The sequence below is a fragment of the Pungitius pungitius genome, chromosome 21 (genome assembly GCF_949316345.1).
Source record: "Pungitius pungitius chromosome 21, fPunPun2.1, whole genome shotgun sequence".
In the NCBI taxonomy this organism is placed as follows: domain Eukaryota; kingdom Metazoa; phylum Chordata; class Actinopteri; order Perciformes; family Gasterosteidae; genus Pungitius; species Pungitius pungitius.
The window spans coordinates 3,858,908-3,882,815 of record NC_084920.1 but is presented as its reverse complement, the minus strand read 5'-3'; the positions used below and the strand labels follow the sequence as shown (position 1 = coordinate 3,882,815).

The following is a 23,908-nucleotide window of genomic DNA, read 5'->3' as shown; positions in this document are numbered from 1 at the left end:
ACACACACACACGCTACATGCTTTGACGAACTGCCCTGACCGAACCCTGAGAGGCTTTCCAACCGGCCGCACGCACACACACGCGGTAACATACTTAGGAAAAACACTTACAGCGGTAGAAGAAAGAACATCTCGATGGAGCCAGGCTGTGAAAACTGGCCCAGCCTTTCGTGTACATTTTTGCAGGGTGAACAGGAGTTGTGCAACAACGGAGTTTTCCCCGTCGAGTGCTGCACACCTGCAATTATTATTATTATTATTTTTTGCGCGTGTGCAATCAAGACGGCAGTTATTGCTTGCTGCATTCATCTTTTAATCGCATGAGTGTTGGTAATAGCCGAGGTGTTGGGCTGGAGTTTTGGTCGGTGACTCAACGCGCACTGCGCAACACATGTTGTCCACTTTATCTGCAATATTTTCGTCCAATTACAGGTCGGACTGGCTGCACGTAGATGGGTTTCGGGGATTTGTACTCTTATTTCAGTGGACAAAGTTTCCCTGAATGCCGACACTGATACTCCCCCTTTATTGGTTGGTACAAGGGCAGGAGATTAATAAAGTATTATGTTCAGATCAGTCAGTTCAGATGTGCTTGGAGGCGGTGAATTACCCCACATTATCTTGAAGAGCTCAGACTATAATTATATATCTTATCAGATCTCGTTACCTTCTTTGATTCAAAGAGCAATGCGCAGACCTCCAGGAAATAAACAACAACAACAGCAGCAGCAGCAGCTATCTACCTACTGTGTTCCAGTGGGGAAATGAAAGGATTCAGCGAGCAGTGTCAGTTCTTAATTATAATACCCTAACGGGACACACACACACAATAACACTCCCCCTCTGTGTATGTCACGCTCATTTAACCTTCTGTCTATCATTATGTTCTCCCCGTGTGTGTTGTGCCTCTACAAAGGAATGTGCCGAGCGGACCACTCTCTCACCCAGCTGGGTGTTGCGGCTTAGCCCGAGATTAGTGTGTGCGCGTGCGTGCGTGTGGGTGTTTTTGTGTGTTGAGACACAGCGCTATTCACAGGTCTGCTTGCCCCCAAAAGATGGGTCGTACGGTAAATATAAGTTTATGAGTACTGTTTTAATTTTGACATTATCAGCATGACCTCTCGGCTCTGTAAACATGGAGAGATTTCACTACCAGCTCCATCCTCGCTCAGAAATGAGCCTGAATCCGTCACTTGTTTTAGGTGAAACCCATTCCATCTGTTTGTTATTGAGCGCGACAGAACGGTGTCAAAGCTGCAGGATAGTGTGTTTTTGCCCTGTGCTGTGTGTGTCTGTGTTGGCCGAGGCCTCTCGCGTCCCTGTGACATTGTGGGAAAGCTTCCCTCCAGAGAGCCACAGCCGAGGCTGTTAAACCCTGGGTCAAGATACACAAACACAAACGGTGGAACATTTCAACCCCAATGCAGCACAACATGAGCTGTAAACACGCTGCTGATCATTAGCACGCCGCATGTGCATGCCCCTTTTTTTCGGGTGATAAACTCTAGGAATGCATCACAATGTGGAGCTCCATCCAGACACACAACATAAGAGAAACTTCTTTTCTTCAACTTTGGCCTCTCTACAGACTACACAAACGCTGCATGCGTCACGCTCCCGCAGTGATGTCATCCCTTTATTTAAGTAACCCCGCGAACACCTGCCGGTTTGATTTAGAATAGAGCATTTGGATGAAAATGGACCAACGAAATTCCCCAAAGTGAATTAAATGAGAGCTTGGAGCAGTTTCGGTCATGCTGCTATTGTTGCTCTCAAAGAATACCACAATCAGTGTAAGATTAGCCTGTCACCTCCCCTTCCAGAGGTCATCTGGGGGGGACTCAGCCAAAGTGAAAGCCTTAATCTTGCAGGATGTAATATCATCAATAGTTGAAATTGCAGTTTCTGTTGACACGCAAGTCCGACAAACTGTTATATAAGTGTCTCTGTGTGTGATGTTAAGCTTAAGACATACAGTGGGCTCAGCTGCAAAGGTTGCTTACTTTGAATGATTGGTTTTCTTTCAATCTTGCGAGCATATGTCAACGTAATGTAGATAGAAGTATTGGAATAAGAATTGAAATATGAAAAGTGATCCTTCTGTGCCATCTGGTGGCGAACCTGAAGAAGCTGCTGCAGAAGGAGGAACTCTTGACTGCTAAATATTTTTGGTATTTTTTTTTTGAACACCTCTTAAGTCTGACTCGTGTTTATGTTTCGTAAGATGTATGACATTGGTACAAACAATCCTTCCTCTTGCTAGTTTGTCTGCGTGCTTGTGATGTTTGTAGGTGTACGCTTGTTATTCTTTAAGTCCCGATCATCATCGCGTTATGCAGCAAAGTTCCGAAACAATTAGTAATCTAATTACCAGTAAATATTCACTGACTTCTCAAATGCAAGGATATCTAAATATTCTTGTCATAATAAATTGATTATAATTGGGGTTTGTCAGACAAAACAAGCAGATTAAAGTTGTCCCCTAAGGTTCTCTGGTACATATTTTTACCTATGTGTCATATTTTAAGGAACAATAAAATAAAAACAACAATAAATTGATTAATTCATAGTTGTAAGTAACAATTTTCTCTTGTATCAGTTCAGTATTATTTCCCCATGACTATCCATTCCTTCCATCACACCTCCTTCTTGCCCAAGATTACATTTTAGTCAAAAGACCAAAAAGTAATACTATATATAAAAAGTGAATTACTGAATTACTTTGGTAAAAAATGACTTAATAATAAAATAATTATTATTCTTTTGATCGACTACATAATTAATTGACTCAAACCTCCTCTTTAATTGATCATCAAATGATTTTTAACCTCAAATTTTTTTACGATGCTTAATATTTCATCTTACCACTAATCGGGCTGATTTCATTTGACTTTCCTTTACTTGCTGGATGATGTTTATTTTTTAAGATAATCTGTGTTTACTTATCCACCAGAGGGCAGCACACTTACTGAAATAAACAGGTCATGTGGCGTTTTTCATAAATGGTCTGTGTTAATATTGGGTTGTAGTGTGTGTATATAAGCTCTCTTAAATAAAATAACCTGGTGTGAAGGAAAGGATGGAGGCGGCATCAGCCTGGTTTGTCAAAGTCCTACTGGTTGCACCAGACAACACCATACTCCTATTGGCCTGCGAGGCAGTTCAAGGGCAAATCATTTAAAAAGTGTATAGTATAATGCATGAATCTGACCTCTCATAACCGACTCAGACGGCCAATCTCACTAGCTGAGTATTGATCAAAGAAATGCAAAGCAAAGGCCGGCTAGTTTGCTTTGTTCTGAAGATCACTTTGATGTCACCTGGGCATGAAGACCATGAATTTCCCCACTTCATTAGGCGGATTCAATAGGACTGACTGTATTCACTTAGACCTTAGACTCCACCGCTCTTCCACAACAAATTACCTTTTCAATTAAACAAAAAAACAGCAAAACAAAGACGTACATCTTTCCTGTCAAGACGTGTGCTATGACCAGTTTCCAGTGTCTGACGTGTCGATGAGATGGAGAGTGGGTTCCAGCGGGTGGGCGGCGGCGGCTGGCTCCCCCGCGAGCAAGCAGGCTCACACAGAAATGATAAAACACACTCCCCTCTAATTGGACGTTGGCATAGAAACGCTCGCCTTGAGGAGAGCGAGCGCGTAACAAGCATCAAGTGGGCCTGCCTGCGTGCGCCTCTATTGGTTAAAACGGTGTCACCTGGCGTTACGGAAGCAAAGCTGCGGCGGGGCTCGCTTCCCGCCGCTATGACACCCTGAAACCGCTTGCTCGGTTGTCATGACGACGGGTCTGTTGACGCGACCCTCACCCGCGGCGCTTTTAGCGCCATCTCGCCGATCTCCCGCCAACTCCCACGGCTCGAGCCGATATTTAACGTGTCTTCTGCTTCTTCACTCTGGAGATGACCTTGGATGGAAACATTTGGGGCAATAAAACCTTCCTTCTGGTAAACAACATCACAAATCACTTCACATTTTGATTCACCATCCCGCTGAGTTTGACAGACTAATAAGTATAGCTTGTATTGGCTCAGTACTATCTTCTTCTTCTTCATTAAAAAAACTACTTTAACATGTATTTATGTCAATGGGATAGAGATTTGCCCCTTTGTTGTTAAAGCAGGAAGCACGCGTTGCCACGCTTGATTACTAGAACGTTAGAGCAATATCTCTTGATGTAAACATTGATTTGCCTCTCAGCACAATGAGCCCCTCCTGAATTAACACACTCGGAATCGATTGTCTTCGCCCAGCCCTTTTTTTCGGATTAGCTGAATGTCGAGCGCGTTTGGGGTAAGAGGGGGCTTCAGCGGTCGATTTTTGTGGGTTCGGAGTAACGGCTCCTCGTCAAAACCCAGAGGCCTCGTTTTCGAGTTCTGTCGGACAATGTTTACACGCCGGACACGCTCGCCCCGAGGGAGGATCGATGGAAATCTCGTCTCCTCCTGACTTTGTGTTTGCAGTGTGCTGCCTGATAAGATCTCTGCTGGCTTGTGGCGGGCCGGGTGCCTCATAGCCTAATATGGGGGTCCCCTCTCTTTCTCCTGTCTCTTTCCTTTCCATCGCTCCTCTGTAGGAGGATCTCTCTCTCTCTCTCTCTCTCTCTCTCTCTCTCTCTCTCGCTCTCTCTTACTCTCTCGCTCTCTCTTACTCTCGTTGCTCACTTTAGCCCACTCTCACTTTTTAAGAGTACACAGGCTGAGAGGGATCGGAGCTTAATGTTTTGTTTCTTCCTCCCCCTCTCGAACTGATCAGCTAGTTTCTGTGCCGCAGTAAGTAAACTGTTTACTCCACGCTTCTCCTGCTCTACCCGTGTGGCTGAGAAATGCATCTTTTCATTCATTGTGGCGGTGCGGAACTACGCATTACTAACCTGCCGTTTCAGCGAGTGCATTTCGAATGCGGTTGTGAGAGTCAAAAGTGTTAATATGTCATTTGTTGTGGCACAGTTTGATGTTGAACTGCGCGAGTAACTAAAGCCGTCCTATGTTCGTGATACCTGTAGTACATTCCAGCACAAACATTCATGCAAGTCTTTTATTTTGCATTTGTGTGCATTAGAACAGTAGACTACGTTCTACCTCTAACGCTGGAGCAACATCCATCAGGCTTATCTCTGGCCGTCTGACTGGGACTGTGTGCGTGTTATGAAGCACAGTGTGGCGGCTCGCTGTAGAATGACATCATGAGAACTGGTGGTGGTGGTGGGGGGGGGGCGGAAGGGTCCCAACGGATGCTCTGGGTAATGGGTTCCAGGTTGTTTTGGCCCTCGAGGTGACTCCAATTTTCATCAAGCCTGAAGTTCCCTTTAACTTCCTCCACTGTGACTCTTTTGGTTCTAACAACACTACAACAACGATTCTACCCTCCGTTAAGTGTTCCATGAAGCCCACGGTAACATTATCTGCGGATATGGTGACCTTGCATTTCACCAGTGTGACCGAGCAACCACTTGTCATCCCCTTTCTGCTCGCTCTTCACTCAGTATAAATCGGATCAGCTGATCCTTTCCCGTAAACGCGTCTTCTCTTTTTCACCGGCGTTCGTCCCTGCCGTCTCCCCCCTGAAAGGGTCCGGTAGCCCCCCCCCCCATTTGTCTTGTTGTTCCCTCCTTGCCTCCTTTTGTCTGTCCTGCTGCACTTTTTATCACATCCTTTTGTCCTCCTCCTCCCCTTGAACCTTGCTGTTAGTCAAATGCTGCATGGAAGGAGGGATCACATAACAAGGGCTCAGGGTCAGAGGGTAATTTCTTGGCATTGTGAGCAGAGGTGAATAATTGAAATCAGATCAGATATCGGGAATCCCAGGGAAAAGCCTTTACTGAAAACCCTTGAGGGATCCCAAACACGCACACCCTACACACCGCCCACATCCCATTCACAGCGCAGTATGATGCACGAGTCTCTGCCTTGGAAATGTCAGCATCATAATCCACCGAGTGAGCCTCAGAGGACCTGGTTTAAGTTGTGAGTCACGCACAGGAGGGGGCCCGGCCCTTCACTTGAGGCTTACACAGTGAAAGAACAGACTCCACTGCTTTGTGTGTGATGAGCCCATTTAGAAGGTATTTTTTTCATGTTGTGTCCATATCACAAAAATCCTTTTAAATCTCGTTCGCCTTTGTCCAGTAATTAATTCTGCGTCCATTTGAGGGGATTTAGCTGCACTCAAAGTGCATGTTCATGCACTGTTTCCCCCCCCCCCCCCCCCTTCCCCACCCCCACACACATTACAGTTGCATTGTTATCCCAAGTTATTGCAAGTACGTCTTTATCCGTAAGAACCGTATTTTATCCTTCTGTCTTGTTAAAATCAGATAGCAAACACAGGCCGAGCTCGGACACAAACATTCAGAGTCTCCATCCCTCTACACGGAGCTGTGTTGCCGGAGAGCTCGCACACGCAGATTATCGCGGTGAGACAGTCCAGGCTGCGGCGAGGCAAACATTACCTTGTGGAGACCGAGACTGCAGCGAAAGGTCAGAGCGGGCCAGGACGGGACACAGAGGTCGTCTGTTTTCTCGGTTATGCAAACCAGGACTGAGACTCGCTGAAGATTCCTGTTCCCAACACACACACGCGCACACACACACACACACCCTTGGAGCATTTCTGCATGTGCTGGGCTGAAGGATGTCTGCTCGCCGTGTGCTTGGTTTATGGCCCTTGATCCGGGTCGTGCACCAGAGCTGCCGGACATACCTGACTCCTCACCGGGGGGGGGTCTCAAACAGACGAGGCGCAGTCCCTTTAAGCGCTGTTGTCGCATTGGCAGGTAGCTCGTTGTCTTCATTTCCCTCTCTGGCGGGTCTGTCCGCTCCGTTTTCAGTGCGCTAGAGACAACGCAGAGTCCACAGGAGACTTTAGGCATTTGGCTCTTTCTCGGATTTAGAGCACTTTGACAATGAAGCAGCGGAAAGATGCTGCATATTGCTCTGCCAAAATAATTTTTTTTTTTATCAACATTGAAATTGCATTATTGAGTTATTAAAAGTATTTGCCTAGCTTTCTAAAGCTAGCTTTCTAAGGCTAACTCATGATATTAAGAAGAATATATTGCATTGGTTTTAAGGTCTTTCTTGTCCCCCGTTCTTCCTTAAAATCCTGTAGTAATTAAACCAGATTTTTGTTATATACTCCAGTTTCTCAATAAGATATTTACAATTGTCTCATCCACAAGACCTTTTGTACAATGCATTTATTGTGGGATGTTTTCTTTTGCAAACCATTCTAAAATGTTATATACTCAGATTCCTGTGTTCCTATTTATTTAATTTGCTGTTAGATGCTATTCGAATTTATGAAAATTGCATTTACTTTGAAAGAGCATACCTCACCTCCAAGTGGCCTTGCTCTAAAGAAATATGACCCTGAATCATTTCTTGCTACACTTTAATATTAAGAAAGTGAGTGAGATTAGGAAAATTTTCCGCATGCGGCTGGTTGATGTTAAATCCTCCTACAACAGTGTTAAGAACAAAACACTTTCAAAGAAAATCACCCAAGTTTATCAAATGTACTTTATAAGACCACAAATAACCAAAATACACAGTTGTGCAAATTGAGCAGTGGAGGAAGGGACGAGGGTGACGTCTCTCCCAGTGATTCGGCTCTGAGGCCACGGACCGGAATAACAGAGCTCTTTTAACTCTGACCCCTCCCGCTGACCTCCGCTGACCTCGACCCTCCGAGAAGCTTCTAAAAGTAGAATTCAGTCCAAATGACGTATTTCCATTCCTTGAAAGTCAGCTTTGTGGGATAATGTGTGGAGGGGGAGGGGGTTGGCAGGGTCTTAATACATCGATTTGCCTTATCCAATATGAGTTTTTGTGCAGAATGTTTGCATGCGTGTCCATAGATGGAGGGGAAAGGAAATGGACCGCACCGCCTGGCACTCGCACCGTATTGCAGCATTTCATCGCATCGCGGGATCTTTTCCTTTAGAGCACTGGACGACATCCAGACGATTGAAGCAGAGTGCGCGTGTGACCGAGAGGCGATGTCAGCCCTTTAGCATGCGAGTGCGCGGTGGGCCGGCGACATCAAAAGTACAGCGGTCCGGGTGGTTGGATTTCAGGGGGATGGCGTCGGCCTTCGCAGCTCACCGCATGCTCGTACGTGCCGCCACGATGCACACAATGGCACGGGCACGAGTCCGAGTGCCTCTGCGTGTCCGGATCTGAGCGTGCGTGTGTTCGTCTGTGCATTCCAGCTCAAAGTTCAGCGGATCTGCGTGGTGCCCCCTCTCCCCCCCCCCCCCCCACTCGCGCTAAGCCTTTCCCAGAATGGCTGTTGCCGGGCAGATAAATTACCTCAGGGGGCGCTAATGGGACTATGTGGTAGTAGTTGTATGGGCTGTTTGGCAGTAATATGAAAGCTTGTATATATATCAGTGCAGCGTGGCTATTAATACCATTTTTATTTCCGATGGCACTTTGGATCCACTATGACAGGTTTCTTATACATCCTTAAGAGACACAAACTCAGAATTATAGAATGTATTACAAAATGTGTTTGAGTTGTCTTAGTTCACACAAACTGTTTGGAAAGAATATAGTTTGCAAAAAAAAACTTTGTTATCCATATGGACAACATGTGCTCTTCACTACAAGTTCTATGCACCACTGTAACAGTCATTGTCACCGTTACAGACCAGGACTCAGTCGACTGTACAGTACATCATTTTTAAAGAGGAGCAATATTCACCCTTGCTTGTTGTAAATGGAACTCCATCAGTGCAGCTGCCTCTAGCACTTTAGAAGTTACCTTCACTGAGCTTAAGCCATTAGCATTTCCTGTGAACACGCACACATATATGGAACATGATAAACTTGAATAAGTTTCCTCATATAGCTCTGTTCACTGGCTGAATGTTAAGATTAGTACTAGTGTAAGTTAAGATTAGTACTAGTGTAAGTTACCAGGAAGGACAACACAATGAGTATGTATTGGGCAACCTTTTCTTGTGTAATCGAGCTGCGGTGCAGTTACTGTCTCCATGCGGTTACATTATACATTATGCTCCTTGTCTTTGTGCCTGCTGATCTGCATTAAACATGGTGATTCTTTTTTGCGGTGTCTTAAAAAAACAAAACATATTCCGTTAAGTTATGGAATTATTTTCCCTTTAATTACTGTTGAAACCTCCCCCTCTCAGTCCTCCACACCTTTCATCCCTCGTTCCCTCGTGCCTTTCATTTCTCCGTGTTTGTTATTTATGGATTCACTTGTCTTGGGACATCTGTGAAAGCTGAGAAGAGAAACTTGTTATTCATAAACAGCCTGTCGTTCTTTTCAATGTTTACATACTTCTGACCTCGCTTTTATTTTTTCTGCATTGCCACACGCTACTGTATTTTTAAAGGTCGGTCCATGTGTTGGCGTCGAGGTTTGAAGATGAGATTGTCAGTTTCTGAACCTGAGTGAGGAGGCAGTTGCATCAAACACCCCCCACATCTTTCTTACTCTTGGTCAGCGTGCTAAAGACAAATTGCCATTTCAAATCAGAGGAGACTTGTCAGCTTGAAATGTTAATATTTCTGTTGGTATCATTTTTGCTGCGTGGTTCAAAGGACTTCTTGTGAGTCACGTTGAATGCACTGAAGTATCCAAACTCTACAAACAACGTCAATTAGAGATGTTGTTATAACACATTTTATGAGAAGTCCGGAGACGAAGACGAGTGATAAAAGGGTCCCGGTGGACATTGTACTCTGACAAAGTGTGACCCCCATCGTGCAAGGAGGAAGGTGGGTTGTGTTGGGTGGAAATCAATCTCCATCGCCATAAGAACACACCAGGTCTGATGCACACTTTTGCATTATTAAATACGCTGGGAGGTTTTTAATGATGTCGTTGCATAAGGAAGACGTGGGGCCCATTTTTACAAGTGAGCCTGGTATCAAGCAACCACATTTCCAACATACCATTGAAACTTGGTTTGTATAGTTGCCATTAAAATATTGAACCGTCAAAACTGCAGTCATAACCCGGACAGCTTGGAGCGAGACGGAGGTTACGTAGGACACGAATTAGACGCGTTGTATTTCTTGGCTCAGGTGGAGTATTGGTTTGGGAACACGAGTGCAACGTTTACAGCTTTGAAACTCTGCACTGAGATATATTCAAGCAATGTAAAAGAATCCTTTAGGGTTTTATTTGTTATGGAAAAAGCACCTTTTTGTTAAGTGAGAACCTGAATGCAGGGTGAATAACCGAGTCTGCCGTGTTGCTTTTTAACTCTGTATCACATGTGGAGGAAAAAAAACCTCATAATTAATGTAGCAGACTTTGTGTCTGTTCAGTGGACATGAACAGTCTCTAGATGCTGATTCAAAAAAAAAAATGGGCCTTTTCCCAGAGATGTGAGTCAGTGAAATGTTTTTGTTCACACTGATTTCAACACCTTTTTCCCCTCAATGCGGTACGTCTCACATACCCAGAAAGAAGGTGTGCGTTTGTGTGTACGAGTGTGTTCCCATCTCTCTCTCTCTCCCTCCAAACGGGCATGCTGGTATGTCTCCCATCCCTCGGGACGGCCCTGATCTGACAACCACAAGTTCTACACCCCATGCACAGGAAACCCGGCCCACTGAGACAACAGGCCATTTAGTGTGTGTGTGTGTGTGTGTGTGTGTGTGTGTGTGTGTGTGTGTGTGTGTGTGTGTGTGTGTGTGTGTGTGTGTGTGTGTGTGTGTGTGTGTGTGTGTGTGTGTGTGTGTGTGTGTGTGTGTGTGTGTGTGTGTGTGCGCCATTCTGCTTCAGTACTTGCCACAAACAGGACATGTTGTGAAATGCAGATTAATTTAATTATGAGAATGTACACTGTGATCCGGGTGGGGGTGTCGCTCAGTCAGTTACCAGCACCCCTCTTCTTACTGACAATCACCCCCCCCCCCTCCTCCCTCCCTTCTCCCCCAACACACACACTTTGTCACCAGTATCGATTTTGTCCAGTTTTGCAACGTCCAACCCTGCTGAAGGCATAAGTGCCCACTTAAAGTTGTCGTAATGGTCTTTTATGTGAATATGGTGCCAGAAGAGCTCTTCTGCAGCTCCGTCAGGGACAAAGTGCAAGTCTTTGGTTTTTGATGATGGATGGTTTTCTTTCATGTCGGGCGGCTCCTGTGAAGAGAGAAGGGAGTGAAGTGAAGGAGGGAGGAAGCTGTTCTCTGGGGTCAAAATGTCCTCCTTTCTTTGTCCATATAGCCCCACGTACATATCACTCCTATGCATTCTATCCCCATCCTTCCCACCGTCTTACTTTCCTTTCTTTCTCTTATGTGCCTCCATGGTGTTACTCTCAGTTCATTTTTCTTTTTTCTTTTTTTCACACTTCGGTACCTGTTCCGCCACGAGGAAATTGCTTCCTCTAAGTGACCGCAGCAGAGGAGCTGATGGCGATGACCACTGATTCGGATGTTACACAACAGTCTGAAAGGTGTCTCTGTCCAAGTCTGGACCACCCTGCGCAGTACTGGCTGTGTTTTACCAATGAGTCCAGTATTTACTCAGTAAACGACCGACGGCTCTCTCAACAGGTCAACAAATACATGCAGGACGGCGAGGAGCTCTACCTGAATCACCCCGCCAAGCGGCTCCTTCTGTCCCCCCCGGGAGGCGCGGCGCTCCGGGAGCCTCGCGGGCAAAGCCACGCTGTCAGCGGCGGGCCGGCCGCATCGGACCCGGACCCCTGCCTCCCTCCCCGGTGCCGCCGGCCCTCTCACCCGCCGAGGTTCGTGGCAAAATTGTGCTCTTGTCGGCGAATTGCCGAATTGCGACTTCACCGTTTCCCCCCTCGCCTCCACGCCCGATGCGTCTGTAGGTTTTACCGGGCCTGTTGCCAGAGGACGTCGGTGTGCTCCCTGCTCACCGGAGCCCTGCTGGAGGCCACCGCCGCCCTCGGTTGCCGCTCCGCTCTGCCCTTCCCTTTGGCCCAGAGCCCGAGCGGCCACGCCGTGCTGAAAGGTGAGCGTTAGACACCGGAGGGTGTATTCAAATGTGTGTGTGTCCCCCCCCCTCTCTCTCGCAATTTAGCCAAAGATACACACAATGTGAAAATGGGGCAAGAGGTAACATCACAGGGTCTGCACAACGTTGATGCACACACACAAATCGCAAAAAAGTGCACCTGCTTTTCATTGTACTGAAACCAGCGGAAATGCTTTAAGTAAAAAAACACCAAAATGATTCAATCAAACTCCCATCATGCACCTAGCTCTTTCTCTCCTACCCTCCACATGGCATCCTCTTCACACCAGTCGGGCAGTCAGTCAGCTGTCCGTCTGCCTTCTCCGCAGTGGTGTTACGGACGACATAAATGCAAGCCGATCCCGACATTCATTTCCACTGGCTTCGGTCCAAGGGACAGGCCGTCCCTCGCAAGATCAAGGAGTCACACACACACACACACACACACACACACACGTGTTTGTTTGTTTTCAATTTTCACCAACAAACTTTTTTTATTTTTATTGGTTAGGAGGGTCTTTTGGTGGACACACAATCTGTGTGTGGTACGCACGCCTACACATGCGCTCATACAGCACATATCTTCAACATGACACTGTGTCATGTTCCAATGTGGGTTTGCAGGAAACTGAATCAAGCGTGCACACGTGCACATAGAGCAGCTCAGCAAGTCCCAGGGCAAAGAATAGGATTTCATAGGATTTTGCGCGCACACACACACACACACACACACACGGCATGAATGACTCCCCGACTAACTATGTCTTTCTCTGTAACCCAATACCAAAGCTACCCAGATATGTCTCATGAACATTACCTCACAGGCACAAGGAAAGAAAAAACTCTGGTCCACCGTTTACCTTCGTGGAAACAATCCGTGTCGCTGTGACATTTGAATCATGTGGAATAGTATCTGCCTCCGGAGAAGATATTGACCGTCCAACAGAAACATACACGTTTTGATTTACTTACTCAGAGCAGTGCTATGAGCTTGAAAATAATCAAAGAAAAGAGTTCATTTAGAAAATCTTTTACCAGGATGAGGCTTAGTTTTACAAACGATTCTATGCATGGTTAAAGTAAATATCAGATGTCATCTAAAAGATGTCCATTTCCTGAAGCTTGAGGAAGGTGTAAACTAAGAACATTTGTATATTACTAGGTTATAGCGCTCTTAACACTTATCTCGTCTCTTCAGTGTTTCAACGTAACCTGGTCTTATTCTCTGATATGCATTTCTGTTCAAAATGAACATGTGCAAATGTTAAATAGAGTATGCTTTCATAACACTTCACAATCTTAATAGAAAAATCCCATGTCCAGGACTTTGGCACCAGGATGTCTATTGTGCATTTTGAATAAATACATCCATTATGCCTTTTCGGGTCAGTCTTTACCAGCCTGTGGTACCTTTTTAATACAAAATGTAGTTACTTGTGACACAAGACTGGGTTGGTTTTGAAATAGACATCGAATTGAGCCGGCTTTAGAAACACTGTAACCACTGTTAAAGTGGTCCTCCCCATCTGGATAATTGCATTTATTTTTCATTGTCCTCTATGGTGAGCGTCCCCTTTATGTCATCTCTATAGAAAAAAAAATATTTCATACATTTCCTCTCCTTATTTTCTTTTGCCTTCATCCTCTTCCGAAGGTGAAAATGCACCTGACACCTTACAAAGGAACGAAAAACAAGAATGTGAGGTTCGTAATTACGACACAATAATACGCAAAAGACATATGGAGGTTGTGGCTTAACAAACTTAACTTTGAAGGATTTCCAGGTCAGTCGCCTCGTCCGCGGTAATGATCTGAAAGTGTTCCTCTGATGCACGTGGAAGACGTGCGTCTTTCTGTAGCGTCGCAATCGTTCGGTTTTGGTGGCAGGTAAACAGTAACATTGTGGAAATGAGTCGGCACACATCTGGGTCACAGACACCGGCGTTGGTGGTCAGGTTAAACGTTTGATGCCTACAAAGGCAGATTCTCTGTGTCAGGGCTGTTTGTTTTTGTGCTGCTTGGGATTCACAGATCGGATCATTCATTTTTTGTATATAAATAATACTGTTGTTGGAGGAAATATTTTTTTTTGAATAATCACAGTCTTAAGAAAAAAAATGGTACCTCTCCCCCCACATCTGGAGTTCAACTAGATCTGAAATGAACAGCAATTTATTTGCTGAGAGAAAAAAATAAACTATTTTGTTCTTGTCAGTCATTTTGAAGGAGCTACTGTGGCACTTAAGGAGAAATGCTCAAAGCTTCTCAAATGAGATGATGTGTTGACATTGGTTGATGTTTAGGCTCAAAAATGAGCGTAGAAACCTAAACATCACATCTATTCAATTGTTCATTAAGTTATTGATCAGATCTGGAAATATTCATCCAAAGAAAGGAACAAGAATTGAAAAATGGAAACTGACAAAGTCCATCGATATATTAAAAAAAAAAGATTGCAGATATTTTGAAGAAGCCATGGTTACACTAAGAAACCACAAAACAATTACAATTTGGTGAAAGACAACAGAGATCTCAGCTTATACATTTATACCATATAGATAGTGTCAATAGCTGTAATCTTATTTTTGTATTAAACATCTGTGCCTTCATCTCCTGTTGGTAAAAGTGAAGCTCCACTGTGATTTAGTAATATTTATTTGAGCAGGTTGTGGTTGAAGTGCTTTTCTTGACCTTGTTTCCTTTACAGCACAATTTGCTGCACTGTTAAAACGGAAGTGGGCTTCTCAGTAATCTGCCTCCATCCACCTCAATATTGGTGTTTCTCTCTTTTTTTTTCCTCTTCCTCTCAGTCGACAATGTACATTGTGTTTTCTGCCAGGGGGGAGGGAGGGGCAAGTAGCTACGGTTTGGCCATTATTGCAAAAAAATAAAAATACCCTGTGATAATGTGGATTATTAAAACTTTCCAGTGCATATTGCACAATGATATCCTGTTCATTAGCTCAGGTAATATAACAGTTGATAACGATTTAAAGACCTTGATACAGTGACGTTACGCTTCTGTAGTGATGAGTGATTTTTAACTTTTCCCATTTTATGCTTTTGTTTATAAGACAAGAGGGGAGACAGGGAGGGGGGTTGATGGTCTAGCTTCTAGAGCATGGCAGTGAGCTATGTATGGCGTCCGTATATAGAGTGGGCGGGGGAGAAAGGGGGAGACAGTGAATGCGGTCCGGAGAGATAGAGAGAGCGAGGTCTGTTTGCTGTTGAGGGAGGAGGGAAGCCACGTGAGGGCAGAGAGAGAAATAGACAGCGGGAGTCGGAGAGATCGCAAGTTAGAGAGACACAGAGAGAGAGAGAGAGGGCGCAGCTGCAGCAGGGAGGGAGGGAAGGAGAGAGAGAGAGAGAGAGAGACTGCTCGAATGTGGACAAGTGCACTTGGGTGTCCTCTGCACTGAGCTGTCAATGACAGCGGAGCGGCCAGCTGTATCCGGCTCCCATGAAGCCCTCTCACAGAGCCGACTGCAAGCTGACGGGTGAGTAGAGGAGACGGTACGGATGCCCGTGCGTCTCCCCCCCTCTCCCCCCTGCGGCGTTGGCCCGAGAGGTTAAACCTGCGAAGGAAACCCGTCCGTTTGTGCGTGTTTGAAAGTGGGGTCTTTGGGGATACGGCGATTGGATCTGCTGCTGCGTGTTCCGCACTCGAAGCCCGTAATCAAAAGGGGGGATTAATTCATTTCCCGAGAGCACTCGAAGCATTTGTTTACATGCTAATCAGGAATCTGATTATGAGCATGTTGTTTAAGAAGTATTACACATTTAGTGATTTTGGTTTCATCTTTGCTACAGATTTAAAGTTGGTACATAATGTCTTTGATAGTTTTCTTGCTTGATTCCTTGATTTGAACGTAGCTTCTAGATTATTGGCAGAAACCTCAAACGATGAAAATGATTATTTTGAGATGAGTCTGTTTCATCTTTTTATTGCTGCAGCTGACATGTGTACATGAATATCTTATGTGCTCATTGTCACATTTTTCAATGAGCCTACTTTTCCACCTAAAGCATGAAAACGTTTTTGCAGTATTTTCACTGCTTCCTCTCAAGCTTTTGTTAATGTGCAAACTCTTTATTGTGCTAAATACTGATACTGATTGGAAATTTTTATCAACATGCTTCTTTTAGCGGTTTGTGTGGTTTCCATTATATTTTGCTTCTGAATTGCAAAGATTTCTTCCTCGCAGATTCAAAACACATTTCCATCTATTCCCAGGGGGATTGTTTGTTGCGTCCCGATAAGTGAACTGCATTTGACGGGTGACTTTGCGATGCAATGTGGAACTTTTAACATTTGACACAGATGTGCGGCGGTTGAGAAAGCGCGTTCCGTTGCACCGGAAACCTGTCAGAATGACAGCCAGGAATGTCACTGGGCAGCTAGTAGAGTAGACACCCCCCCCCCCCCCCCCCCACAAGAACTAAAGCCACGCGTAGCTACAGGTATATTTGGTGTCTGAGGATACAGTAACGCGCCCGACAGTAGAACAACCAAACCGCCCGAAGGGCCCGTGTGCTGTCGGGTCACTGCGAGGTTACTCACAGGCTCTGAACTCGCGTCTCACCTTCTGCTCTCCTTGTTTTTCTCCTGTGGAAAAAAATAATTTCCTTCACTCGCGGCGCGCAGCTCGACCCGATACCTCTCGTGCCGAGGGGATGGAGAAGAAAAACATTCCAGTTTCTGAAAGTCCTCATAATTACCTTCACCTGAATTATCTGACTTGAACAATGCTTTAATGTGACCTTTTGGACTCATAACAAGGAGCCTTTTGCTCAATGAGTCTAAACTTCTTATCGACTGCGTGTTGTCGGGCCCACTAATGAAGTAAGGCCAGCGTGCTGTATTAATGTGTGCACGTGGTTCCTGTGTACACACAGTGTATGGATATAATCAGTGTCATAACTGTGTGTTCTTATCAGTCAGACATATCAATGTGTTCTGCTCTGTGTGTATGTGTGTGTGTGTGTGTGTGGCTCTGGACTAGGACTCCTTGTTGATTTTTTCAAGTATGACTTTACCATTTTTTTTGTGCATTTCATTAATAGTAATAAAGTTGTAGCGTGGTATAGTTTTAAATATTCCACGCCAAACTGGAAAATAAAACAAGATTGTTGGTTTTCAATAGAACCTTTTTTTTAGGATGATATTTATAGGTTCAAACTTCCACGGCCGATTTGCTCAGAGTCCTTTGACTCGAGCTGTTGGAACTGCACCTGTTTGAGTCGCCTACATTCTGCAGTGGGGAAGTTGTCGTCAGCTCTAAGCGTGGTTGTGAAAACGATGACGTGGGTCTCTGTTCTTTGGCTCTTTGGTTGGCGTCATTTACTGAGTGAACAAACCTCAAATCACCGCTGAAAGATTGTATCTTCCTGTTGGTTCTCCAGTGACAAAGTACTGACTGAGAGTCAGGTTGAATTATGGTTACACAACACACACACAGAGTAACATGCTGATTTGTATAATTGATAATTGAACATTTTCCCCTGCTTAAACAACGCACTTACAGTACACTTACGCCTTCTCATTTAATTGAATGACAATGTATTTTTTAACTGGTACTGTATGGTTATCTCATCGAAAGTGTGATTTCTACGTGCATTATAGATGTGTAAAACCATGCATAAACATCACTCATTTGTTTATCCACTGATTCTATTTGGCACTTAAGAATTAATATTTAGAAAACTCCGTCCCACAGTTGTTTTTACCATTGTCATGCTGTTTGAGTCTTTGCTTTTAATTGAAGCTTCAGAATCTCTTAAGACCTTTCTGTCACTGCCTTGTTTTGAATAGCTTTGTCCGGTGTGTTTCCCATTTTAATGTATGAATAAATGCAGGATTTTGGACTGGCAGAACAGCTCTGAGCCAGAGATGACAAATGCTGTGAATCAAAATTTCTTCTCCATTATACCTGACCACAGCACAATTTCCTTGAGTGTGCGACTTAATTACAGGCCATATCTCCTGTGGTTTCATGACATCAGGCTCTCTGAAACACTTTTCTATTTTATTTTGCAGTTTAATGTAATGCAAATATGGCAAATGAAAAATGTTCATAACCTGAGGTCTGTCTCTGTGTCGGACATTTAAAGGATTTGGAAGATTACGCTGTCTCCGACTGTAAGAGGTAGCTCACACCTGCTGCATAGAATAAACAATAAAATCTGCACTTATTCAAGTCCCGTCCTTCCTCTCACTCTCATCTGTCCTCTTCTCCTGCCTCTCTCTGCCCATCGTCTACTTTTTGCAGATCCTTCTAGATTTGGACCTCAAGTTTTGCACGTCTATTATATTTCATTTAATCGTTTCTTTTCTCTCGGTATGTGTGTGTTCTTATCTGACGCACACATAAACTCGCACACTGAGAATTCATTACATGAGCTGTGAGTCAGTACACACAAATCAAAGTGTGTAAATAAGCAAGGTAACTGCTGTTGCCATGGCTACCTGTTGCACATCTCAAGTGTTACCAAGGACAGCCTTTTAGTGTGTGTCCGCATGTGCGTTTTCAGCATATACTATGCTGTGTGTGTGGGGGCAGGTACGACAGTGACCAGAAAGAATCTGTCCATGCGCCCGTGTTGAATCTGTTCCTCATGAGGTCGTTCTATGAACTTTTGATTACTTATTTGTTTTAAACAAAATTTATGGGTGCCATTTAGTGCAAAGAAGATGCTGACAAAATATGCGGCAACGCCTGGCTCTTCCATCGCTGTTGTGTTTTACGGATATTAGAAACGGCTCAATACTTCTGTCAGAAGTATTGCTTTTCGGTGTTGGACCGGTCAGAAACCTCCCCCTCAGTGTCCCCAGGAGACGGGAAGCAGCAATCTCCTCGTAACTAAAATGCATTTTCCTGCAAATCACAATCCAGGTCATCCCTCTGACTGCTCCTTAAAAATAAAAAACTCCTGCTGTGGAGGAGTTTATGTGGCTTTCATCCCAACAATGTACAGTATGTCTACCTGGCAGCTCCAGCACCGGTTCAGAAGCTGTCCATTAGTCCTTTGTTAGCAGACATGAGAACAGGTTTTTGCGCGTGTGTGTGTAAACAGACCGACTAATGGACCCAACTGAAATCCAAACACAGGAAGCTGGCAGGTGATCAATGCTGTTTGCTTCTTGAGAGAGAGAGAGAGAAGGGGGTGGGTGGGGGGGGAGGGGAGAGAAGTGTCCAGACTTCTCTGGGATGGCGGGGAAGGTAGAGAGTGTGTGGAATGCGGGGAGAGATGGAACGGAGACATTCAGGTTAAGCTTTCAAGCTTAAAGCTCGTTCTGTTCGTTTCCTGTTTAAAAAACAGCTGCCTTTTTTCTCGTGTGACCTCGACGCCAGTGAAGGCAATGCATCGCCCCCCCCCCCCCCCCCCCCCCCGCTCTCCCCCCTCCCCTCACCAAGCAACCTAAAACGCCAGCCAGTCAGCGACACGGCACGCCAAACAAGCAATGCAAAAGTGATAATCTGTCTCTCCTTCCGTCTGTTTCCTCTTCATCCGTCCCCCAGAGCGCCAGCTGGCCAACAGCATGACCAGCGGGGGCTCCCTCCAGCCCAGCGTCAGCGGGGTCAGTAAGGAGCTGGCGGAGGTGCGCCACCTCGTTCAGTTCCCCGAGGAGATCGCCTGCATCCTCACGGAGCAAGAGCAGGAGCTTTACCAACGGGTGGGCGGGCACGCACAAAAAACCTGAAATATTAGTCGGATCGTGATCGATGCCAATGGAAAGAGTTTGTTTTTAAGGGGGTGATAATAATTCACCCGTCGGCCCCTTCCCTGCAGGTCTTTCCCTTGGACTACCTCCGTTTCCTCACCCGAGATGTGGGCAGCCCCGAGAGTCAAACCAGACGGCACCACCACCACCTCAAGGCCTCGCCCTCTGCGCCCGCCGGGGCTACCCAGAGTGCTCAGCGAAGCAACGCCGTGGAGGACCTGGTGGCGCGGTTCAACGAGGTGAGGGGTCTGGATTTTAAGTCTCGATTTGCAAATCTGTAACCGCAATCCGCAAACTACTTTGAGAACACAACAGTCGTGCTGCTGAGAAAGCAAAGGAGGGATTGATTGGAAATGATGATGTCATCTTTAAGTTGCATGGCCCTCTCACATCAGCTGGTTTTCATTTCACGTCAGCGAAGAAGAGAGACACGGCAGAAGTCAAATGTTCACTGCAGCCTTATATGGGCACAATGGAACAAGAGTCAAATGACAAGCAGGGGTTCAGCAGGACGATGATGAAGCTGATGATGAGATATGGTTGGTGTAATTCTTTTTGGCTGTGACTTGGCAACACAGTTCAGATATGGTGTAAAACTCGGGTTCTATTTTATTTTTTAACTGCTCTTTACCATTATTGGCACCTTTTGCGGACCAAGTTTAAACATTAAATATAAACACGTTGACAGGAACAGTGCTTTTTCAAATAGGCAAAATAAATAAAGAGATATTTTCTTGCTGGCCTGTATTCGCAGCAAATCCACATTTTTAGATTCACAGTCGGATTCCTTTCCTCACACTTGAGGGAAAACATTTTGTAAATTTAAATCCAATTTTCCCGGAGGTATTTAATGGTTTCCATCCTGTTCTTGTTCGAGCCATGTATGGGAGTGAGAGATTGTGCGGTGAAAATGGTGAATATTTGGAGGCAGCGCGAGAAGTTTGGGCCCCTTTTGTGTTTGTCCGGAGTGTTTAGCTCAGACCCGTTTGTGTTATTGACTTTGTCATAGTTCTCCGTCAACCTTGGTTACGTAATTAACGCACGAAGGAGAAACCGACCCTCGCAGTTAAACTAATAAGGCGCGAACAGATGGAGACAGACGGACAGGCTGACGGACATTTGGGCGCACATGCAAACATCAAAGGAGAGATCAGTTTGCACGTCGCGCCGGTCCGGTGTGTCGGTTTGAAGTTGCTATTCATAACAATTATGTCACGTAGGTCACGGAGGCTGCTGATGTTTTTTTTGCACAAAATAAGTTGGTTTTAGTGTAGTTCTGTCTTTTTCGTACCACTCTACATATCTCTCCGTATCCTGTTTCATTGCCTCTCAGACGAAACACTCGAGTACAGCCTTTCGCTCCGTGGCACGTCGGAGGAGACGCCAACTCCGCGATGGGCCTTTGATCTGCGGCGGTTCAAAGAGCCACTTTGCGGACGTTCAGAGCGGTCGGGGTGGCGAGTGTAATTTAACCCCCGACGAGGCTCGGCTAGCAGGTTTTCAGGCGAGGAGCACACGGAGCGGGGGAGTAAGGGACCAGAGAGAAATAGATGATATGACCGATATCTCGTGCCGGGGTTTGTTCTCTCAACTGCTGTTTTTATCGTCTCCACTAAGTTTTAGTTCCGCTGAACTGCAGGAAAACTGTATGAAAGCTGGTGCAACTTTAACTTCAAGTTTCCTAATTTGAGCGAGTGGGACCAGTTTAGAGGAGACTCTCTGAGATTGTCTCACACACGTGTTTTACACAAGAGGATCTCACAGACCTGTGAAGTGTAGGATTTTATCAAATAGTATAGTTTTTATTTTTCATTTTTCAAACTGTGGTGGGCTTTACAGCCCCTTACATAACCCAATGATATGTATGAATTTTTGAATTTTTGGGACAGGGGATGTTTTTATCGCCCACAGGGGGGTTAGAAAGCTTCAGCACGTCTGTGTATTTATATGTGTGAATACATTCATCAAGCTTCAACACACGGACCGCAAGATTGAAATCTGATCTTTTCCTGTATTCTTGGTGTGTGTGTGTGCGCGTGTGTGCGTGCGTGCGTGCGTGCGTGTGTGTGTGTGTGTGTGCATGTCATTCTCAAAGAATGTGAAAGGAAGCTGACCCTGATACATATCTGCTTCTTCCATCGTGTATTTTCGCGCACGCTGGAGAGCAATCGGCTCGATGCATTACTGAGCTCAGCCTTTTGTGTGTGTGCGTGTGTGTGTGTGTGTGTGTGTCAGTGTGTGGCCAGCTGGCATAGTCCTGCGCATACATTATCACTTCCGTAACAGGTTGCCATTGCAGAAATTAAACGAGAGGATATGAACACAATTAAGACCCATACAAGAGTTTCTGTAACTGCTTGTAACAACAGGCCGACACACAGGCAACATTAATGTGTGTGTTTGACAACATGAAAAAGGCTATGGGCAGCACAGACATAGAATAGATAGATAGAAATCACTAGACTACATTTGTATATTTAAAACGGGTGTCATGTCCATCAATTCTGATGAATAAATAATGAAAATAAAATGCTCGACAGGTGAGTTCGTGGGTGACGTGGCTGATCCTGACAGCGGGATCCATGGAGGAGAAGAGAGAGGTGTTTTCCTATTTGGTCCATGTTGCTAAATGCTGCTGGAATATGGGAAACTACAACGGCGTCATGGAGTTCCTGGCTGGACTCAGGTTGGGACGCACGGACACGACTTAGAGAATCACTCTTTTGTTTAAACGACACCTGCTCAACCTGAGACACACCGAAATGCGTGTTTCGTCCTCCAGGTCCCGTAAAGTGCTGAAGATGTGGCAGTTTATGGACCCGTCGGACATCGAGACCATGAGGAGCCTGAAGGATGCCATGGCTCAGCACGAATCTTCTTCTAAGTACAAGAAGGTTGTGACCAGAGCTCTGAACATCCCCGGATTCAAGGTGGGTTTCTGTGCAGGTTCGCTTTCATTTGTCAGGTGCCACAAAAATGGTTCACACTGCAGTGAGCTGCTTTTTTGTGTTTGCACCAAAGGTGGTGCCATTCTGTGGGGTGTTTCTGAAGGAGCTGAGTGACGCGTTGGATGGGACCGCGAGCATCATCAGCCTCAAACCTCCTCCGTACAACACCGACGACCCGATCGAGGTACAGTAAACACTGCGTTAGCATTCACAAACATACACACGTGTACACACAATAGCCCCAAGTGGTGTCAATCATCTTTTGTGCGTCGTCGTCCGTCGTCGTGCAGTTCGTGTCGGACTACAGCGGCCAGCACAACTTCATGTCGCGGTCAGGTCCGGATGGACTGCACGTACCAGAGAAAGAAGCTACTGTCAGCAACATCCTCCAGATCATCAGGTACGCGACTGCTTTTAAAAAAAAAAGCAACCACCGTACTCGAATTTACACACTTTTTTTTGTCAGCTCACCGCTTTGATCGGAAACATTTGAATTGATGACTTGATTTTCCTGTGCCTTTCCTCTCTTTGCTCTCTAGATCTTGTAATCGTAGTCTGGAGGCAGAAGATCCTGACGAGGCCTCGACCGATCCCTCTTCTACGTGTCCTGCGTCCTTCAGGGACCGCTGCCGCAATCAGTCAGTACCTTTTTTGTCAAAAGTTTTCCAACATTCATGTTCATATTTTTTCCTTTTCACAAACTAGATTCACAGCCACAACCATAGGAAAAATCCTTTCATTGAAGACAACTTACTCATTATGATTATCAGATAATTTAAATGTGAATTCTGTAGTGGTTGTATGCTAAATATCATCCGATCCATTAAATAACCTCATCCGTGCCATTTTTTTTTTTTACAGCACAGTCACGTCTTTTATCTCACAAATGATCCTTCATAAGCACAGTCACAAGACAATGGGATTTGTGACGGAACACATCAGCAGATTGCTATTAAGATGCTGTGTCCTTCATATACACTTCTTTGTCACTGAGCGATAGAAGATAACGGGTTGGTTTCCTGTCAGGACAGGAAGGAACAGAGCTCTGGTACTTTTCAGTGCGCTGGTGGCAGGCAGCTAATGACACCAGCTGGAGTTTGGACAATAACATCCAATGTCGTTAGACAACTCATTTCATTCTGAACTCGGCCTGTGGTGTTTGTATTAAAGGCACCTGGAGACTGTTCTGTCTTTTTTTGACAGTTCTCTTTGACTGAGTTATTAGTTCAAGTTTATTTCCTTTTGGCT

General features: G+C 45.2%; 1 protein-coding gene across 2 annotated transcripts in view; it reads left to right on the top strand.

Annotated features, from left to right (window-relative positions):
• Positions 1-23,908, top strand: part of plce1 (phospholipase C, epsilon 1) — a 56,714-nt gene that overhangs the window by 14,934 nt on the left and 17,872 nt on the right. For both annotated transcript variants that reach the window (XM_062560265.1, XM_062560266.1), the window contains 9 exons: positions 11,560-11,753; positions 11,844-11,986; positions 19,510-19,664; positions 19,781-19,951; positions 22,253-22,398; positions 22,495-22,642; positions 22,734-22,844; positions 22,951-23,060; positions 23,200-23,298. In XM_062560265.1, coding sequence (XP_062416249.1) covers positions 11,560-11,753; positions 11,844-11,986; positions 19,510-19,664; positions 19,781-19,951; positions 22,253-22,398; positions 22,495-22,642; positions 22,734-22,844; positions 22,951-23,060; positions 23,200-23,298 — 1,277 coding nt within the window. The remainder of the gene's footprint in view (positions 1-11,559; positions 11,754-11,843; positions 11,987-19,509; positions 19,665-19,780; positions 19,952-22,252; positions 22,399-22,494; positions 22,643-22,733; positions 22,845-22,950; positions 23,061-23,199; positions 23,299-23,908) is intronic.